The 22,541-nt window shown below is 42.9% G+C and overlaps 1 protein-coding gene across 1 annotated transcript; it reads left to right on the top strand.

Annotated features, from left to right (window-relative positions):
* Positions 1 to 84: 84 nt before the first annotated feature.
* LOC131023457 (secreted RxLR effector protein 161-like) lies at positions 85 to 663 on the top strand. The gene has a single exon (XM_057952997.1). It carries the CDS (start codon positions 85 to 87, stop codon positions 661 to 663), a length of 579 nt encoding a protein of 192 aa, XP_057808980.1.
* Positions 664 to 22,541: the final 21,878 nt, after the last annotated feature.

Below are 22,541 nucleotides of genomic sequence, written 5' to 3'. Positions count from 1 at the left end.
TTCAAGAGCTTGGTTGGAAGTTTACGGTACTTAACTTGCACAAGGCCAGACATTCTTTATGCGACAGGACTCGTGAGTCGCTATATGGAGAATCCAACCACTACGCATTTTAAGGCGGCAAAGAGAATTCTTCGCTACCTCAAAGGTACGCTCAACTATGGCCTGTTCTATTCAAGTACTGATGATTATAAGCTTGTTGGGTATAGTGATAGCGATTGGGCTGGAGATAATGATGATCGGAAGAGTACAAGCGGATTCGTGTTCTTCATGGGAGACACTGCTTTCACCTGGATGTCGAAGAAGCAACCCATAGTCACGCTATCAACGTGTGAAGCTGAATATGTGGCTGCTACATCTAGTGTTTGCCATGCAGTTTGGCTACGGAGTTTACTGGAAGAGCTTGGATGGCCACAAAAGGAGCCAACAACTATTTGTGTGGATAACAAGTCGGCAATCGCGCTATCAAAGAATTCGGTTTTTCATAATCGAAGCAAGCACATAGACACTCGCTTCCACTACATCAGAGAATGCATCGCAAAGAAGGAGGTCCAAGTGGAGTATGTGAAATCACAAGATCAAGTAGCCGACATTTTTACCAAACCGCTCAAGTTCGAGGATTTTGCGAAGTTTAGAATTTTACTCGGGATGACAAATCAAGTTTAAGGGGGAGTGTTAGAATTAAACTTGATTTGAAACAAATTATAGGAATTATCTAGAAAAATCGAGACAGTGGAAATCTAAGTAAAAGAAAGCTGCATGCATGTGTGAAATTAGGAAAATTGTAGAGAAATCTAGAAGAGAAAATTAGCTTTAAAAAGTCAAAAATGGTGATCTATATCACCGACCTATGGAGGCTATATATATGTGTGTAGCTTTTGTATTGTGGGATGCAGAAAAAAATCATAAAGTGTTTAATTTGTTTTATTCACTCTCCTATCACTTACACACACACACGTCCTCTCACACACCACACACTTCACTTTTAATCCTCCAAATTTACTTATATTCTCATATATATATTCCTATTATTCCAACACGCCCATTGTTTAGCTGCTTGATTTGATGGTGTAATAATCTGGAAGCAAGAATTTCCATCCTAGCTTACAAATATTGTTTCCCCTGATTTAATATAATTGCTTCGTTTCTTCTCAAAAAAAAAAAAAAGATATAGGAGTCATAAAACACATTGTTTTGTATATCGGAATATGCTCCTCAAAACCATGCATCTTATGTTGCCCTTTTGTGTTGGTATTATAATCTTATATGTAGAATCAATTATCAAACAAAAGTTACTACTATGGTCAAATTGAATATATGAATGAAGATTTGGTCCGAAGCGTGAGACAAACCAATAGTTTTCGGGAACCTCAAGAATCTTTGGAAAATTACACTTTTTTTTATTACTGTCGACATTATAAAATAGCCTAGATATAGCAACTAAGGTAAATATTGGATTGGATGGTTGGAGACAACGGACATTAATCTATCTATATATAAAACTTAAAAGCTCATCCACTTATATAAATAGTAAGTTATGTTTTCAATCACTTTACTATTTTTAGAAATAAACTTCTTTTTATTTGATTTTAATTTCGTCTACTTCAAATTATATGAATATTTTTTATTGTAATTTTTTATATTGTCCCAATTAAAGTATTAGTTAATTTTTTTTCTTTTAAATATTTTATATTTACGAATAAAATGTAAACAAACTGTTGAATAAATAATTATAATATTATTAAAATATTTATATTGACAAGATTTATGATTAAAACTATACTTTAAGATATTTATTTATTATTTCTTGAATATTTAATCAACATATGTAAAACATTTGAAATTTAAGATTAATCAAACATTATGATTGTGTATAATTATAATCCTAAAAAATTAATTATAACATAATCATAGCTCTATAATTTATTGCATTAGTTATTTTTAATCTCTTAAATATGTTATAGGTAATAGTTATATTATATATAATTTTTTTAAATGGAATATATAGTACATATTTTTGTATAAAATGATCACGCATGTTCAGTATATGTAAATAAAATATTTAATAAATGTAGGTATTAGAGATGTAACAAGTGGTGGTGATAATGATGATTATGCATCTACCCATCTCCTTGAGGATATATTACTTAAATCATCTGATGTTCCTATACAAGACATCATTTTAAACACTTACTCGTCTTACTCTAACAACATCAACAATATATAATTTTTATTTGAAAGAACGAGCAATAAGTGCTCCTACTCATATATTGTACAACATAAATTTTTTAACATTAATAAAAAAAATTAAAATTCTAAATCTACATAATACTTTAAAATAATATTTTATTATCAAAAAATAATATTTCTCGCATGGGAGCCAAACTACATATGTATATATTTTAGTACTATATATATTTGAGGAGAAATTTTGTACTCCCTCCGTCCCTGAAATAAGTTCATCTTTTTCCTTTTCGGGACGTCCCCCAAATAAGTTCCTCTTTCTTTATTTCCATTTTTAGACAACTACCCCACCAGTAATAATATTTTATTTATTCTTACTTTTCACATTTTCACCACTCTCAATACTAATTATAACACATTTTTCTCCACTATCAATACACTTTACCATTTTTACTTAAAACTCGTGCCGTCCCCAAATAGGAACTTATTTCAGGGACGGATGAAGTATAAGTTATTGAGGTTGTCTCCTGTACACTCGGGCGGTAGGTACACCCGGATGTAAATAACACTAACACTAACACTATTTTGTTTTACAAATGACACTATCATGTTATATAAATAACATTATCTCGAAATGACACTAACAATAAATGACACTATCATATTATCGAAATGACACTAATACTCTGGGTGTACCGTACACCTGGGTGTACAGGAGATTTTGTGTAAGTTATTTTATTACGATGTGTATATATTATATCATCTTTAATTTTGTCATATATTTTTTAAATTTGAAAGAAATTAAAATTTAGTGCAAATTTTGAAAAGGGCTAAAGTTTATGTATTTATATTAGGGTTAATTGCCGAAAAAACCATATACTTTTTCGATTTTTGGTTATTTCCCATGACAAAAAAAGTCTGAACAGAAATCCATGAATTGAAAACTTAATTGTAATTTCCCCCCGCGTCCACTATTTCCCCAAATTGAATCCGAGGTGGCAATCGGATTTCCAGCGTGTCATCGCCGGGAATTGGAGTTTTGCGGCGATAGTGAAGCTTTTTTGAGTCCCATCACCTCGACCTCCGGCGCCAGCAAACCAGTCAACGGTCGCCTTGCCCGAGCCTCGTGACTCCACCCCGAGTCCCCGACGCCGGCGGCGATTGGCAGTTGGCACGACAATTAGTTTTGAGAGAACTGATTTAGATCCCAGCTCCCACCTCCGCCGCCCTCATCTCGCCTCCAACCTCTGCCCTCTCGCCTCGCCGCTTCCACACACCGTCTCCGCCCTCCCCTTTCCTCTTCCAGTTTGCTCGCCTCTATTCTCATTAATTAGGGCTCATTGCTTGACAAAGCAGGGGAGGGAGACAGAACCAGATCTGCGGCGCCTTTTTCAGAAATTTGGGTAACTGATTCAGATCCCGGCTCCCACTTCCGCCGCCCTCGTCTCGCCTCCAACCTCTGCCCTCTCGCCTCGCTGCCTTCGCCCTCCCCTTTCCTCTTCCAGTTTGCTCGCCTCCATTCTCATTAATTAGGGCTCATTTGCTTGACAAAGCAGGAGGAGGGAGACAGAACCAGATCTGCGGCGCCTCTTTCAGAAATTTGGGTTTCAGGCGGCGGCGATGTGGCTGCCTAGTCATCAATTTATTTTGACAGATGGAATGAATTATGCCACGTTGGATCGGAGCTCCATCGGAGATCGCCGAAAAATGGACGCGGGGGAAAATTACAATTAAGTTTTCAATTCATGGATTTCTGTTCAGACTTTTTTTGTCATGGGAAATAATCAAAAATCGAAAAAGTATATGGTTTTTCCGGCAATTAACCCTTTATATTACAACTTTATATAATTGAAAAAAATACCAAAATTCACTAATAGAATGTGGATTTACAGTCAATTAACGCCTAAAAAAAATATGTTGTTAAATAAAAATCAGTAAAAAGTAATTAAAAGTTCCAAAAACTCTTTCAAGACTAATAGAAAATTTGAAAGAAAAATATCTAGATATTTTGGTGAGAATTTTAAATAAATAATAATAATCAATAGATAAAAAGTTTTTGTCAAAATCCTCATCGTTCATTTGATTAGCCTCCAACTATAAGATGGTTTCATCTTCATTTAATGTTATTATCGTTATTAGAGCTATTTTATAAAATAATATAAGTAATTTATAGAATTTTATAAACATAATATTTTAAAAAATATTTTTTTTACTATTTTAATTAAGTAGGTATCACCGTGCATCGCACGTGAGTAATACTAGTTGACAATGAAACTTAGGAGGTGATTGATACGAAGGAATGAAGGTGGGAATGGAATGATGATTCCTACCTTCATTCAATTTCTTTGTTTGGTATATTTTTTTTTTGGTAGAAATCATTATTCCATTTAGAATCACCATTCCTACATCTATGAAAATCATCATTCATTCCACCCACCATTGTCAATGACGTAGTCAGAGGGGAGGCAGTGGGGGTATCAGACCCCACTAAAACTTTCAAAAAATAGTAGGAGTGTTTTAGTAATTTCACATTTAATATCTTTATATATATAAAAAGCAAAGTAAATGTAAATAAATTTAATTAGAAGGGTGTAATTGGAATTGGAAAAAATAGTAGTTAAAAGTCAAATTTAATATATTCATTATATTTAAAAAAAAATAACTGCCGACAACTACTTGGAAGTTGGAATGCAAAACCGCCAATTAATTTGGTGTGTAATTTACTTTTATTTATTTCTTTTCTTATTATATAGACATAGTTCATTCATTTTAATTTTCAAGTAATTATGTGTTAGATAATGATGAGGAGTAATATGTGCAGAGTTGGGAAAGAATACAAATCAGAGGAATCGACCCCACCAGCGGGACGAATATGGCAGAAGAAGTACACTCGTCAGAGGAGTCATCTTCACCAGAGGAGTCATGCTGGTCAGAAGAATCATTCTCACCAGAGGGATTTCATTAACCAGAGACATCTCACTCACCAGAGGAATGGCTCTTGCCAGAGAAATCATCTTCACCAGAGAAGTCAGCTCCATCAGAGAAGTCAGCTCCATCAGAGAAGTCACCCTTGTCAGAGAAGTCATCTTCGCCAGAGAAGTCACCATCGTCAGAGAAGTCATCTTCGTCAGAGAAGTCACCATCGCCAGAGAAGTTATCTTCGCCAGAGAAGTCACCATCACAGAGAAGTCATCCCCGACAGAGAAGTCACCCTCGCCAGAGAAGATCATCTTCGCCAGAAGAGTCGCCAGGAATGCGGGAGAATTCCCGCATAAAGATGAAATTCCCGATATGCCCTTCGATCACGTCAAACGCATGCACTAGCATCGATTTTACTATTCTACCCTTCCATGTACTCTATAAATAGGTCTCGTGCTCGTGTATTACAATTACGCTATCATACATTTTTGAATACAACAGACATTTTTCTCTCTCGTGTTAAGTTCTCCGATCAGCTACTTTACTTTTTCCGATCATCTCTACTAGGTATAGTTTACATTTTTCGTCTCATAGTTTAGGTGTTGGTTTCGTTAAATACCAACTGGCGCCGTCTGTGGGAAGGCTACTGAGCTAGGATGTGAGATCACGATCGCCGGCGTACGCAGATCTGAAATTCCAATCGGATTTGCGGGCGTTGGCACCAATCGAGCCGATAATTCGGACACCCAGCTGTTTTTGATCGGTTAATTGCGTCTTCCGGGTTAATATGCTATTAATCTGCTATGATTTGCGTTGATTTATGTTTTTGGTGCATGGGGAAAGGTGGCGACGGGCATAAGTCATAAATCGGGGAATTCTACGTTTATTTACCGTTTGTTTGGGTTAGTTGTTTACGGATGAAGGGTTTCCTTGTAGAATTGATGTTTTCTTCACTGATCTAATGTTTTATATGGGAAAATTGTGGTGTGAGGCTCTGTTTTGATTATGTTGGGTGCTTTTTTCTTACGGATCTAGTGTTTTGCATCGGTGAACGACGGATTGACCTTTTATCTCCGGTATCCTGGGTTTATGCTGTTAGTGTATGGGTGTTTTACGTGTAAACGTGATGGTTGTGAATGATCTTCATGATTTCTTCGATAATCCTAGAATTATGCTAATGGACTGTTGGGTATTACTCTGTTTTTGGGAGGATGTGGGGTTTTGCTGTTAATTAGGGGCTTCGCACTGATGAAAGATTGTTTAGCACTTTGTCTCTTTTTTCATGGACCTCTTTACTGTTAATTTACGGGTTTCGCATCGATTAATACGTCGATTAATGCTTTGTTGTTGTTGTGGTGGGGTTTGTGTTGCTGATGGGTGGATAGTTTGCGTTTAAGAGGAATAATTATTAATGTCCTTCATGCTTGCTTAGACTAACTCTCGTCTTATGCATTGAATACTGCTTTATGCTGCTAATTTGGTTGATTGCCGCGGTAATCCTGTTGTTTATAGGCTTTGTGGTTATTATAGGACATGATCATGTTAATTTTGGGTTATGATGTTCGTTTCCTTACATAGCTCTTGTTTATCTATCATTTCTAACGAATTGCGCTGACAAGCCTTTTGATGGTTGTTTTGGTTTTCTTGGTGCTCTGTTTTTTCCGTCGGTTCTTAATGCGGTTTCACCGGGGAAAACTCCGTTACGCGGGTTCTGTTCTTTAGATTTATGCCCTGGGTTTATTTCCCAGTGCATAAGCGTTACTTTGAGGGGAATTTCTTAACGGTCTCTGTACCGGTATCGGGGATTTCTTATTGGATTTCTTATATCGGGACTTCAATCCGTGAATGGGGGATTTATGCTTTCGTCGCTGGGATTTTTCTCTCACTCTGTTTATATGCAGGTACCATGGGATCCTCTGATGCTCACCGGAACTTGGAGAAAGAGTTTGACTCCGCTGCTGTCACTACTGAGGTGCCTACCTCGTTGTTCACTGGCCTTCAGGGCAATCCTACTTTCACAGTGCCACCGGGATTCCAGGCTATCTCAGCCACACCGACAGCAGGGCTGAATGTCAGCGCACAGAGGTTTGCTTTGGTCACACCGGGTTCTGATCTGCCGAATCTGGCTCCCGCGTCTGGAGGAGGATCGATCAACTTTGGGCTGGCAGAGCAAATGATGGCCTTGCTCAGCTATGCTAACATGCGACAGGCATTGGGAACTCCCATGATGTCCGTCATCCCTACTGCGGCTACCCCAGTGGGAGCAGCCAACCTGCAGGGCACTGAGGCCCCACCTCCCGCTGCTCAGGAGGCAAATATACTGGCAATCAACAAACAGGCCGTGATGCCTGGAGAAGGACAAGGGGACGCTGTCGACAGAGAGTTAGCTATACCAGAGGGGAGCCGTGTTAGGCTTAATAGTGTTGTCAGGAGAGAGCGGGTTGACGAGTCTGACAGTCAATCCGTCTCCCTGGTGTTTGAGGAGGAGAGATCGAAGGAGAAAGCACGGCTGAAAAAGCAAGTATCACAATTGAAACATCAGCTTGAAAATCTGGAGGAATCGCTGAGGGAGAAATCCCGGAGGGAAGACAAGGAACAGAGATCTGAACGGTCCTACAGAGTAGAGAAGTCTCATCGCCTGGAAAAATCACGGTACACCGAAAGAGGAGAAGAAAGGGAGCTGGAGTTTTCCTCTGGCAGGCCAGAGCATCGGGCTCACAAACGTCATGATCGAGACATGCCAAGGGACAGAAGGGAGCAGGGAAGATATAAGGAAGACAAGAGGGCTAAGACTTCAAGGTTTCATCCTATCAACAACCGCAGTCCTTTCTCTGACGATATCTTGGCAGACACCTTACCTAGAAGCTACAAGCCCATCTCACTGGATTATGATGGCACTACCGATCCGGAGGTGCACCTCAATCGGTTTGAAGGGTTGGTGACCCTGCACATGTACACTGAGGGCATCAAATGCCGAATTTTCTCAACTACTTTGACCGGACCAGCTCAGTTATGGTTTGGAACGCTTCCGCCGAATTCTATTTACTCTTTTGAAGATTTACAGACTCGCTTCCTACGACAGTTTGCGAGTTCGCGGAGGGTAGGAAAGTCAGCCCTTTCGCTAATGGATATCAAGCAGGATCAAGGTGAGACGTTGCGGGAGTATACAACAAGATTTAACCTCGCTGCTCTGGAAGTGCCGGAGGCAGAATCACAAATAAAAAATTGCGCCTATGTCAGAGGACTCAGGCCGGGGATCTTCTTTGACGAATTGCAAATCCGACCAGCTAGGGATTTTGATGACATTATGGCAAGGTTGCCAGGTTACCTGCAGTTGGAGGATGCCAAGATGGCGAGAAAGGTGGAAAATGATAAGCATAGAGTCAAGAAAGCTGAGGAAGCACCTGAGAGACAGAGACACCAAGATAGGGCCCCATTCAGAGGGTTGCCTCCAAGGGTATTGCCACCCCAGGGAGGAATGCCATCTCAACAACGCATTGTAAATGAGGTTACGCGATTTACTGAGTACACGCCCTTGAATAAGCCGCAAGATGAAATTTTCCATTTGATAAAAGACCAACCGTTCTTTCGGGCACCGGGAACCTACCGGAATGGGCCGCCACAGAAAGGGTCCAATAACAAGTTATGTGAGTACCACAATGCCTTCGGTCACCTTACAAAATATTGCGGACATCTCAAGCACCAACTGGAGTTGTTGGTGCGCCAGGGATATCTCGACCAGTTCATTGACAGAGGAAATGAGGGCCAGAGGCGGACTGATCAGAGGGATCAGCGAGATCAGAGGGATCAAAGAAATAACCGGGATCAGCGACAAGAGCAGGGGAACAATAGAGATCGCATGCCTGATGACAATCGGGATAATCGCAGAGAAGGGGCAGAGAGGCAAGCCCCTCCGCCACCATATAGAAGAGAAGTGCACATGATTTGCGGAGAGAGCGGGACGCCCACATCAAATCGGGCTAAAAAGCAAGTCATCAGAGCAGTAAAAACAGGGTATTATCATAAAAGGGTCATGGAAATCACGGGTGCGGCAGAGGAGCCGGCGATTACTTTTGGAGCAGAGGATATACGTACATTAATGTACCCGCATGATGATGCGCTGGTCATTACGGCGGACATAGCAGGCTGCATGGTTCACCGTGTCTTCGTCGATTCAGGGAGCGCCGTGAATATTTTATATAAGGAATGCCTCCAAAATATGGGAATAGAAGTGCACATTGAGCCCACAAATGCTCCTTTGTTTGGGTTCGGGGGAGAGATGGTTATGCCATTAGGGTATGTGGAGCTGCCGTTGATCCTCGGTAGTGCAGCCAATATCAGCAGAGCAAGGATGGTACGATTTTTAGTTGTGGACATGCCCAAACCTGCATACAATATCATACTCGGACGACCTGCCTTGACGGCGTTCAGGGTCGTGATCTCTATGTTCCATTTGAAAATGAAATTCCCAGTCGAGGGGGGAAGAGTAGGAGAAGTTTGTGGGGATCAAACAGCGTCGAAAGCATGTCACGTACAAATGCTTGCACACTCATCGGGCCAGAAGAGGGAAAGAATGACAGAAGGATCAGATACACGGAAGAGGGGAAAAGTGGGTGAGGTGCACGCCTTAGCAGAGGAACGCCAAGAGTTGGCGGATTTATTAAAAGACAGAGATAGCACAGAAAAAACCGCGCTGGTGTCCACCAGTGATGTCTGCAACATGATAGAATTGTTTCCAGGGAGAGAGGGTTTCCAGACAAAAATTGGGTCTGCCATGAGTGATCAGGTCAGAGAGGAACTCATTGGTTGTCTTCGGAGAAATGCAGATGTGTTTGCATTCAGTACCACCGACTTAAAGGGAATTGACAGAAGGTTGGCAGAGCATTGCCTCAACGTGGACCCTAAGGTGAAGCCGGTAAAGCAGAGAACAAGGAACTTTGGGGCAGAGAAGGACGCGGCAATAAGGGAACAGGTCTACGGATTGTTGGAAGCAGGGCACATTGTGGAAGTGCAATACCCGGAGTGGATTTCAAACGCGGTGATGGTACCCAAGAAAACAAACACCTGGAGGATGTGTGTGGATTTCAGAGATCTAAATGCTGCTTGCCCAAAGGACCATTATCCTCTGCCGAGGATCGATCAGCTGGTACATACCACTTCAGGGTGTGCTTTACTGTCCATGATGGATGCATACCAGGGATATCATCAAGTCAGGATGAACAAGGGAGACATCGCCAAAACAACATTTGTCGTTTGTTGCGGGGTGTATGGATGGAGAAGTATGCCCTTTGGCTTAAAAAATGCGGGAGCCACATATCAGCGGATGATGGAGAAAATTTTCAAAGAGCAATTGGCAAAGAACATTTCGGTATACGTGGATGATATGCTTGTGCGGAGTGTCAGGGCAGAGGATCATGTTTCTGATCTGGAAGAAATCTTCACGGTGGTCAGAGATCATCGGCTTATGCTGAACCCAGCGAAATGCACCTTTGGGGTCACAACAGGGAAGTTTTTGGGATATAAGGTCACGCCTGCAGGAATTGAGGTTAATGCAGAAAAGGTCAAAGCCATTATGGACATGACGCCGCCCAGAGGAATCAAAGAAGTGCAGACTCTGAATGGGCGAATCACTGCTCTGAGCAGATTCATATCACGCTCGGCAGAGCGCAACATGCCATTTTTCAAAGTATTAAGGAAGGGAACTAAGTTTCTGTGGACAGAGGAATGCAGAGCGGCGTTTGAGGATCTTAAAGTCTATCTAGCCAAGTTGCCGACTCTGACCAAGCCGGTGCCGGGGGAAACATTGTATCTGTATATAGCGGTGGGAGAAGATGCGATCAGCTCTGTGCTTATCAGAGAAGAGGGAAGTCATCAGAAGCCTATCTATTTCGTTAGCAGAATCATACAAGGGCATGAGCAAAATTACACAGAGATTGAGAAGGTTGCTCTGGCAGTCATGGTCACGGCCAGAAAGTTGAGGCCCTATTTCCTCTCACACCGAGTGATAGTACGCACATCTCTTCCCTTCAAACAAGTTTTGGGGCGCCCGGATTTGTCGGGAAGAATGGTTAAATGGGCTGTGGAATTAGGGGAGTATGATGTAGAGTATGAACCGAGAACAGCGATCAAAGCGCAAGCATTGGCAGACTTCATACAAGAAACAACTCGTCGTCCTATACCAGAGTTTTGGGTGGCCTTTGTGGACGGATCCGTGACGAAAGAGGGATGTGGGATCGGGGTTTATATCACTTCACCAGGTTATGGGACATACCAGTTCGCCATCAAATTCACTTGTCGGTTGTCCAACAATGAAGCGGAATATGAGGCCGTGATTCGAGGGGCTCATATCTTGTCAGAGCTCAAAGCCGAGTGTGTCATCATAAAGACAGATTCCCAGTTGGTTGCCCAACAGTTTTCAGGGACTTATAGTATCAAGGATCAGCGGATGAGGGCGTACCATTCCAAAATCAGTGAAATGAAAGAAAAGTTTATGGAATTCAGGATCGAGCAGATTGCCAGAGAGGAAAATACGAAAGCGGACTTATTGGCGCGCATGGCCAGTGCGGTGGAGCAAACTTGGAATGATGAAATTACTTTACTCTGTGATACCAGAGAGATAGAGACTTCCCAGGTTTTCTCGGTAGAAATCAGGGATGATTGGCGGGCTCCGATTATACACTTTCTGAAGACAGGGGAGCGGCTGAGCAGAGAATCCAATCAGAGGGCTCGCTATGAGAATTATTGCTTAATCAACGATCAACTCTTCAAGCGATCTTTTACTCAGCCCTTACTTAAATGCTTATCTCCAGAGGAGGCTAATTTTGCTTTGAAAGAAATTCATGCAGGTTGTTGTGGTGGGCATACGGGATTTCGGGATCTCGTACGAAAAATTATTCGGGCCGGGTTCTATTGGCCTCACATCAACAAGGAAGCCAGAGAGTTCGTCCGCAAGTGCGAAGCTTGCCAGAGACATGCAGGGCGAATCAATGTACCAGGGGAGCCTATGGGTGTCATGTACGCGGCATGTCCGTTTGACAAATGGGGCATTGATATAGTCGGGAAGTTGCCTACAGCACCGGGAGGGAAATGCTTTCTCATCGTGGCAGTAGATTATTTTTCTAAATGGGTCGAGGCCGAGGCTGTGGGCAAGATTGATGAAGTTACAGTGGAACGCTTCATTTGGAGGAACATCTGTTGCAGATTTGGAGTACCGAGAATCATTGTATCTGATAACGGGACTCAATTCACAGGGCAGAGAATCGCGGATTTTTGTGACCGAATGGACATCACCCAGCGTTTCGTCTCAGTGGCTCACCCACAAGCAAATGGCCAGGTGGAATTAGCTAACAGAACAATCTGTGAAGGGATCAAGAAGAGGCTGAACCAGAGCAGAGGGAAATGGGTGGAGGAGTTAGACACTGTTCTCTGGGCCTACCGAACTAGCCCGAAGACAGCAACGGGCGAGGCACCGTTTACGCTGGTATACGGATCCAATGCAGTAATACCAGCGGAGGCCAGACTGGAATCGTACCGCATCATCACCTATGATACAGAGCATAACGCCGACCTTCGAAGAACTGAGCTCGACCTTGCGGAAGCACAGCGGGAATAAGCGCAAATCAGAGCAGCAAAATATAAAAGTGTCATCAAAGCAGGGTACGACGAAAGGGTCAGAGCAAGAAAGCTGGTCAAGGGCGATCTAGTATTGAAAAGAGCAGACGCATTAAAGGCAGTGGGCAAGTTTGAAGGGAAGGACCATTTATCGTTACAGAGGTCTTGGGTGGCGGAGCGTACACATTGTCGGATTCAGACGGCAGAACTCTCCCCAGGCCATGGAATATAAACACACTCAAAAAGTTCTATATATAACTGCTACTTAGCAGGAGTAATCACTTGTAGACCGGATACTCTTTTTCCCCACAGGGGTTTTAACGAGGTCCGGGGCCATGATATCAATAAAACAGATATGTGGTTCTAGGGAATTCCCTGGTGTTGTGTTCGTTTATTTCAATTATTGCTTTCTTACATTACATATGCTATTTAACATGTTCATGCAGAGCATTGCACATGTCACCAAAGGGGGGAGTAGGGTGTATACCCGTAATCCCCAATTTTCAAATTCAAAATACAAACTGCTTCTTAGCAAGATAAGGGAGAAACAAATACAAAAACTGCTTCTTAGCAGGTCAAAGGGAAAGCAAAACATCAGGAGCTGGCGACTTCGCCCCCATGTGTCAACACTTCAAGCTTTTCTCCTCCGTTGGGAGATATTCACGCCAGATCTACCTCGGATCCACTCCGGATCTACCCCACACCTGCAGAATATCAAGAAAAGCAACAAGTCAAAATGCCAAAAAGAAATAATACGGAGGAACAGAACAACCAACATCCAGATCTCGGGAACACGGCAATAACGCTCTCAAATACGGGAAGTCCCCTCCTTACAACCACAAAGCTAGAAACCTGCACTGGAAGCACAGGGAGGAAAGCGGAACCTCTAGGGATATGAGTGTTCTGAGGGGAACTTCCCTTACTTAAGTGCTTTACAACCAAGATGGGAAAAAATACGGGAAATGAGAGACAAAGAACGGCAGATCTAGGGTCTGTGAGGAAGTCGGAAAAGGGCAACGAGGGAGCTTTCGGTAAGAATCTTGGAGATAAAACCCTCAGGCGGGGGGGAGTCCTATTTTTTCAGTCACCAACGGGCGCCGGCGTACTTTCGCAAAAGGACTCACTCCCCCGACTGAGGGCGTTACAACCATGATAAGAAGGCATTTTGAGCCAAAAAGACGGGAGATCTAGGGTTTGAGAGGAGAGCAGTTTGGGGCGGCGGAAAGAAAATAAGGGATGCTGAGCTAGGTCATGAAGGATGGAGGGGTATATATAGAGACGGTATTGGGCCTAAGAAAGGGGCCAAGGGGTAATGGGCTCACGCGAGTTTATGGGTCGGTGAGGGAACAAGAAGTAATTGGGCCAACATGTTCATAACAGAGTATTGCACATGTCACCAGAGGGGGGAGTAGGGTGTATACCCGTAGGTCCCAATTTTTAAATTCTAAAATTTCTTCTCAAGGAAAGCAGAGGAATCACGCTCCCGCAGCGCAGAGGAATCACGCTCTCGCAGCGCAGAGGAATCACGCTCTCGCAGCGCAGAGGAATCACGCTCCCGCAGTGCAGAGGAATCACGCTCTCGCAGCGCAGAGGAATCACGCTCTCGCAGCGCAGAGGAATCACGCTCCCGCAGCGCAGAGGAATCACGCTCCAGCAGCGCAGAGGGAGGGTTACTACTTAATCGTAAGCCGCGAAAGTTGGTCGTGCCATCCGGGCCTTCCATGCTCCGCGCAGAGGTTGCACATAATCGTAAGCCACGAAAGTTGGTTGCACCCCCCCTGGGTCCTCCATGCTCCGTGCAGAGGTTGCACTTAACCGTAAGCCACGAAAGTTGGTCACACCCCCCGGGTTTTCCATGCTCCGTGCAGGGGGTTACTACTTAATCGTAAGCCGCGAAAGTTGGTCGTGCCATCCGGGCCTTCCATGCTCCGCGCAGAGGTTGCACATAATCGTAAGCCACGAAAGTTGGTTGCACCCCCCCTGGGTCCTCCATGCTCCGTGCAGAGGTTGCACTTAACCGTAAGCCACGAAAGTTGGTCACACCCCCCAGGTTTTCCATGCTCTGTGCAGGGGGTTACTACTTAATCGTAAGCCGCGAAAGTTGGTCGTGCCATTCGGGCCTTCCATGCTCCGCGCAGAGGTTGCACATAATCGTAAGCCACGAAAGTTGGTTGCACCCCCCCTGGGTCCTCCATGCTCCGTGCAGAGGTTGCACTTAACCGTAAGCCACGAAAGTTGGTCACACCCCCCGGGTTTTCCATGCTCCGTGCAGGGGGTTACTACTTAATCGTAAGCCGCGAAAGTTGGTCGTGCCATCCGGGCCTTCCATGCTCCGCGCAGAGGTTGCACATAATCGTAAGCCACGAAAGTTGGTTGCACCCCCCATGGGTCCTCCATGCTTCGTGCAGAGGTTGCACTTAACCGTAAGCCACGGAAGTTGGTCGCACCCCCCGGGTTTTCCAGGTTCCGTGCAGGGGGTTACTACTTAATCGTAAGCCGCGAAAGTTGGTTGTGCCATCCGGGCCTTCCATGCTCCGCGCAGAGGGTTACTATTTAATCGTAAGCCGCGAAAGTTGGTTGTGCCATCCGGGCCTTCCATGCTCCGCGCAGAGGGTTACTATTTAATCGTAAGCCGCGAAAGTTGGTTGTGCCATTCGGGCCTTCCATGCTCCGCGCAGAGGGTTACTATTTAATCGTAAGCCGCGAAAGTTGGTTATGCCATCTGGGCTGTCCATGCTCCGCGCAGAGGGTTACTATTTAATCGTAAGCCGCAAAAGTTGGTTGCACCCCCCGGGTCCTCCATGCTCCGCGCAGAGGGTTACTATTTAATCGTAAGCCGCGAAAGTTGGTTGCACCCCCCGGGTCCTCCATGCTCCGCGCAGAGGGTTACTATTTAATCGTAAGCCGCGAAAGTTGGTTGCACCCCCCGGGTCCTACATGCTCCGCGCAGAGTGCTCAAGCTGGGATGGGAAGCAGCGTGGATGGGAAGCAGCTCGGATAGGAAGCAGCTTAGGTGGGAAGCAGCAAAGGAACGCTTGGAGGAAAAGTAATCACAAAATCATTAACAGAGAGATCAACCAAATCCTCATAGGAGGAGGCGGTGAAATCCCTATCAGAAAAATTAACCAAATCCTCGTAAGAGGAGGCGGTGGGATCCCTATCATAGAGGTCAACCAAATCCTCGTAAGAGGAGGCGGTGAAGCCTTTTCCAGAAAAATCATCAAAATCCTCGCCAGAGGAATCCTCCAAACTATTGCCAGAAGAGTCAACCGAAGCCCTCGCCAGAGGAACCAGCAGAGCCCCCAAAGCAGAAAGTAAAGAAACCTCAGAGGAAAGGATCAGAGAAACATCAATAACAAACACAACAGGTCAAATCAAACCAACAGAGGAGAGGCGGGAATATAAATTCAAACATCAACAAGCAGCAAAGGTAACATAAGGAACAAAGATAAAAGAAGTACAAGCGGGAAAGAAATTTTATTAAAAACATGCCCAAGAGGTAGAGCTGTACACCAAAAATCAGGGGTAAGTATTCAGTCTGTACAAAATAAAGAGTTACAGAAATTGTTATCAAATTAGGCAGGAGGGATGGAGGCATCTTCAGGGGAAGTAGAGGAAGTAGGAGCAGAAGCAGAGGAATCCAATAGAGGGACATCAATCGTGGGAATCCGACTAGCAGACGCCCCCTCTGTAAACACAGGCAACATGCCGATCTCTTTCACCTTGGGAAGACGAGCTCCCAAATCCAACAGCTTCATAGCTTCCTGCACATATAAATTCTCATCTCTATACAGATCGAACAGCTGGTCCACCGCGGCAGAGGAGGAGGCAGAGTCGGAGAAAGCTGAAGGCGCTAAGTCAGAGGGCAGGGGAGGCTCCATGCTGAACTGAGAAAATGTCCGGGTGCCCTTGCCAGTGGGATCCCGCAGCCGGTTCACAAAGCGTACCAGGGAAGCAGAGAAAGCAGGCATATACATGGGAGCAGAGGGCAATGAGTCAAAGCCAATCCCAAGAGTAAAATAGGGAATGGCCTTCTCCAGCACTGGATACCACCACTCTGGTTTCCCTGGAGAATTTGCAGGGATCCCCATCAGTTCATTTATTTCCTCATCCTTGAGATTATCCATCAGGGCTCGAAAATTCAAGGAAGCGAGTTGCTCCGGGGTGGCTCCCGCCATCTCCAATGCCTTTGTAGCAGTATGCTCTATCACGTAAGCAAAAAGGGGCCCAAAATCCTTCAGGTATTCGGGAGTCTTTTTGAAAGCCTCCAGAGTGCCCTCTAGCATCACTCCCAGGAAGTGTTGACCCTGCGGAGATAGGAAATACTCCAGGCGTTGATCTCGTACCCCCAGGATGTAAGCGCGGTTTTGAGCTTCTACAAGTGTCTTCTTCCAGCCACGCCTGGTTTCCTTGTAGGCTTTTTCGTACCCCGCCTTGAACCTGGCAAGGCTCTCATGGCTTTCCTTGGTCGTCCTGGTCAATTCAGAAACCAGGGAGGACTTCTCCACATCTGCTTGGGCCAGCTGAGCCTTCAACTCAGCAATCTCTGCTTCAGCCTTACTCAGACGTTCCACCACCCCAGCGACATCATCATCACGCTTGGCGATGTCCGCCTGCTCCTTCTCTCTTTCTTTATCTGACATTTCATAGTCATGGATGCACTTAACAGCTCCCCACAGCCGCGACTCCACCTGCACAAGGGATTCCGACAGAACAATAAAGAGGTTAGTAACTTAAACTTTTTACAACCAAAGTATAAGATGCAGGGTACCTGAAGAGCTAACTGGCATAGCTGAGTAGCCAAAGCTGCTCGGGACAGCTGCTCCACTTTCTCCTGGTCCTTTGAGTGGACACGAGCTATCAAAGCATCAATCAGCCCCTGCCCTGACAAACTCGAAATCGGCCCAGGAACGATATCCTCTGATTCATCAGCAGGGGGCACAACAGCTTTGCTTTTACCCTTCCCCCCGGCAGAAGGGAGGACCTTAGAAGCACCAGCAGACTTCTTCGCTGGCCCCTTACCCTTCTCCACTGCAGAGGAGAGGACCTTCGAGTCACCAGCAGACCTCTTCGCTGGCTCTGAAGACTTGCCGGCCTTCTTCAGGGTCTCCTGCTTCTCTTTTTCACCCACAGAGATCAGAGAACCCCTTTTCCGCTTCTTCGAAAGCTCAGTAAGGGTGACACCGGGAACCGAGTTGGGCGAAGGAATCTCATCAGTAATATCCACGATCTGGATATCCTCTTCACATGTACCAGAGGCATCACCAATGCTGGGACGTTTGCCCCTATGAACAAGGGCGCTTGCATCAACCTCTTCTGCATCAAATGCACGAGAGGCTTCCACATTTCCCTCTGGGATCTCTACCACGGGAGGAACGAGGACCAGCGTGGTCCCAGTTGGTTGTTCTGAGGGGGATGTCCTGGAAGTAGAACTCCCCGAACCATGCCCTCCACCGGGAGCAGGAGAAGTAATGTCAAGCAATTTGTCCCCGCACTTGTTTCTCCAAGACATGTCTGCAAATTGAAATGCTACACCATTAGCATCAGGGTAACAAAAGTTAATGAATTTTTCTAATTTATATGTTTTACCTATTATTTCTTTGGATATAGGGGAAATAGGCCATGGTGGGCCAGAGCCGAATTGTTCTCAGCAAGATATTTACAATCTAAGGGTTGGACTTTATTAATAGCGTTAAGGTGGGCTATAATCCCCAAGTCAAAGGTGGAGGGGACACCGGGAGAAGCTGGTTTATAAGTGGTGCGAGGGCTATGCCATTCCAGCTCCGAAACAAGATATTGGCGCCAGGAACCTGAAAGAGTACGCACATAACAATATTGGAACAAGAAATCTTTGTCATGAGAGTTTAGGGAGGAAAGAAAGGTGGTGGGATACTTCTTCAGGCTAGCAAAACTATACAGAGGGATGTTCTGCATACGGAGCGATTGAGTCTGGAAGAATAACTTGGCAGTATCTGCAACACCATGTTCTCGACATAGAATATGAAAAGCATACAATCGTCGAATGGCAGAGGGGGTGATCTGGTAAAAGGGGATATGGTAGTAATTACAAATTTCGGCCAAGAAAGGAGGAGGAGGAAGTCTTAGACCAGCATCTATCTGGGCTTTCCAGATAACCACCGTTTTATGGTTGTGGAGATTTTCTGGAGGGGTGGAATCTTTAAAGAAGGCAATGAATTGTAAACCCTCGGGGCTACGACACCTGCGTCGCATTCTTTCCATCTCTGCGACACTAAGGCGGGATGGAGGAATACGCTTGGGGGGTTGGGGTGTCTTTTTACCCCTTCTCTTAGGCGGGGAAGAACTGGGGATAGCCTGAGAGTTATAAGAGGCAGAAGGGGAAGGGAAGTTCTCGAGGTCCTGGAGTTGGGGGGAGGAAGATGAAGAGGCTCGGGGAGAAGGGGAAGGCGACTGCGAGGGCTGAGGAGCGGAAGTGGAGGCCATTGTCGAAGTACCTAAAATCTAGGGTTTATAGCACGCTCAATCAGAGCACCAACGAATTTCAAAGCTACTAACACCAAACACAAAAATTGCGGGAGAAGAGGATGCGCGAGTTACCTAGGCCGGAGAAAGATTGATAGTAAAACCTGGAGCGGAAGGATCACAGGAAAACACGCCGGAACAGGGATAGAATCGCCGGAAAATGCAGAAAAAGTAGTTTGGAAAAATTGGAGAAGAAGAATAGTGAAAAAAGGGAAGTTCGAATCGATTAAGTAAAAATGTACGCGGGCAACTACGAGCACGCGGGATGAATGACGCGTGGCATACGGGAAATAATCAACGGATGAGAATTTCTACGGAGAGACGAAAGGACGCAAAGGTTAAAAAGTAACCTCGGGGTACGGGGAAAGCACTGTATATCGGGCAGGCATTTAATGCAGGTGACGTCACCCACGCGGGCGAGTCCTCTGACTAGTTGCACTATTCCAGAGTGAACTAGCCAGACCAGGGGGTGGGAGTAACAAAAACGCCAGAGAACAGTTTGTAAAGTTTGCCTTTATCTTCTTACAAGATTAGAATTTTTGTGTCTTCACGATTTGCAGGGACCAAGGAAAACAGCACAGCGCTGGCTTTAACAATACTTCGTTGGTTGAACACGAAGAATACCCGGTTCAACCAGACTAGAGGGGGGAGTGGTTGATGAGGAGTAATATGTGCAGAGTTGGGAAAGAATACAAATCAGAGGAATCGACCCCACCAGCGGGACGAATATGGCAGAAGAAGTACACTCGTCAGAGGAGTCATCTTCACCAGAGGAGTCATGCTGGTCAGAAGAATCATTCTCACCAGAGGGATTTCATTAACCAGAGACATCTCACTCACCAGAGGAATGGCTCTTGCCAGAGAAATCATCTTCACCAGAGAAGTCAGCTCCATCAGAGAAGTCAGCTCCATCAGAGAAGTCACCCTTGTCAGAAAAGTCATCTTCGCCAGAGAAGTCACCATCGTCAGAGAAGTCATCTTCGCCAGAGAAGTCACCATCGCCAGAGAAGTCATCTTCGCCAGAGAAGTCACCATCACAGAGAAGTCATCCCCGACAGAGAAGTCACCCTCGCCAGAGAAGATCATCTTCGCCAGAAGAGTCGCCAGGAACGCGGGAGAATTCCCGCATAAAGATGAAATTCCCGATATGCCCTTCGATCACGTCAAACGCATGCACTAGCATCGATTTTACTATTCTACCCTTCCATGTACTCTATAAATAGGTCTCGTGCTCGTGTATTACAATTACGCTATCATACATTTTTGAATACAACATACATTTTTCTCTCTCGTGTTAAGTTCTCCGATCAGCTACTTTACTCTTTCCGATCATCTCTACTAGGTATAGTTTACATTTTTCGTCTCATAGTTTAGGTGTTGGTTTCGTTAAATACCAGATAAAATATGTAATGTACATATTAAATCAAAGCTTATGAAATGACCTTTAATTTGATATATAATATATGAAAAATAAATTTAAGATAATAAGTTATGAAAATTTAAAGTTGTAATACATAAAATAATTTATATTTATAAACAATGATATTTTCCTTCAAAGAGTAATGATATTTTACTTGAATAGAATTGTATTTCAATTTTTATTATTAAATCTTAATTTATAAAAAAATAGAAAAGCTAATTATTTATTTTTCACACCAAATTCATAATGTTACATAGAAAATTCATACACAACTTATTTTATACGCTAAATTTGATTTAATTTGTATAATTATAGAACTCCTTATATAAGTGATACAATATCCATACATAGACATATGTTATATTTTTATTTAAATTATATTGGTTATACAAAAATATTAGATCACTTTGCAAAAAATAAATTTGATATCAAATTTTAATTTTATTAATTTATATTAACATTATAAAACATACATGCACATTTTGCGCGAGTCCAAAATCATATTCATCGCGCATAGCGCGGGAGGTACACTAGTTAAATAAATACATAAATCTATTATTTTAGTAATAATCTCAATTTCTTTTTATGTTGTATGAGAGATAAGCTATTCAATGGTTGTCTGATATCTTACATCAAAAACGATGCGTTTATAAATATTACTAATAAAACGATTATGTAGCCATTTCAAAACATGAAATTAAGAAAATAAATGTTATGATGGTAGGGTATTTAGTTTTATCTTTGTAATATCATGATGCAACTAATGCATGATTGTGATTGTATTGACATTGATATTTTTATATTCTTTTTATGAATTTATAATATTGTGATTATTACTCTCATTCGTCCCATTTAAATTCTTTTCGACACAGAATTTAAGAAACTAATAGTATTTTAAATAATTTGGCAATAAAATGAATAAGTGATTAAATGATTCTTTGCATATATTTATTTTATATAAGAAAATTAATTAAGTTAATTGAGACGGTTCAAAAATAATATTGATCAAATTAGTTAAGTCGAAAAAAATATTTGGACTCCCCTGACTGAAAAGTCTGGCTACGTCACTGACCATGGTATTAGCCATTTCATTCCATTCTTAATCATTCTAAATTTATGTTTTGACATGTATATTTGTATGGAACATGCATTATTTATTATTATTATTATTATTATTATTATTATTATTATTATTATTATTATTATTATTATTATTATTATTATTATTATTATTATAAAAAATATTTAAAAATAAAATAAAATATCATCAACTTTATATAAGCAATAGTCTAATATATGGATTGGAAGTGATTCAACACATTACACAATCATATACATGGATTGATATAAACAAAATAAAATAATTTCATTTCATTCATAAACTTTATTTTTAGCTACCAATTGTAAGAATTGAATTAAACAAATAATCACAATTATATTCCTTTGATATTTCTTGTGCATACCAAGCATAGGAATCACTAATATTTGTCATTCATTTCCCACCCTCATTTCATTCCTATTTCCATTTCATTCCACCCTTATTTCATTCCATCATACCAATCACCTCTTAAATATGGAAAAAAAAAATTTAATCGAAAAATCAAACCGAACAAAACATACCCACACCATCCCGAATAGGTCGTTGACGAATTCTGAATGGTGCGGATCGTTCCACAATGTTCTAAGTCTACACAAATACGCTTGATCATAAAGTATTATTTTCTCCGTCCCGTTAAAAGTGACGAATTACTTTATTACAAATAAAATAAAATAAATATAAATTGATTAAAAATAATAGAATCTATATTTTTTAAGTATTAAATTTTGCTATTCGTAAAAATAAGTCATATTTTAATGGGACAATGGAAGCATTAATGAATGCGTATATTTTATCTGATAAATTTAATTG

Source organism: Salvia miltiorrhiza, chromosome 4 (assembly GCF_028751815.1).
Source record: "Salvia miltiorrhiza cultivar Shanhuang (shh) chromosome 4, IMPLAD_Smil_shh, whole genome shotgun sequence".
Classification (NCBI taxonomy): domain Eukaryota; kingdom Viridiplantae; phylum Streptophyta; class Magnoliopsida; order Lamiales; family Lamiaceae; genus Salvia; species Salvia miltiorrhiza.
This window is presented reverse-complemented; position numbering and strand designations above follow the sequence as displayed.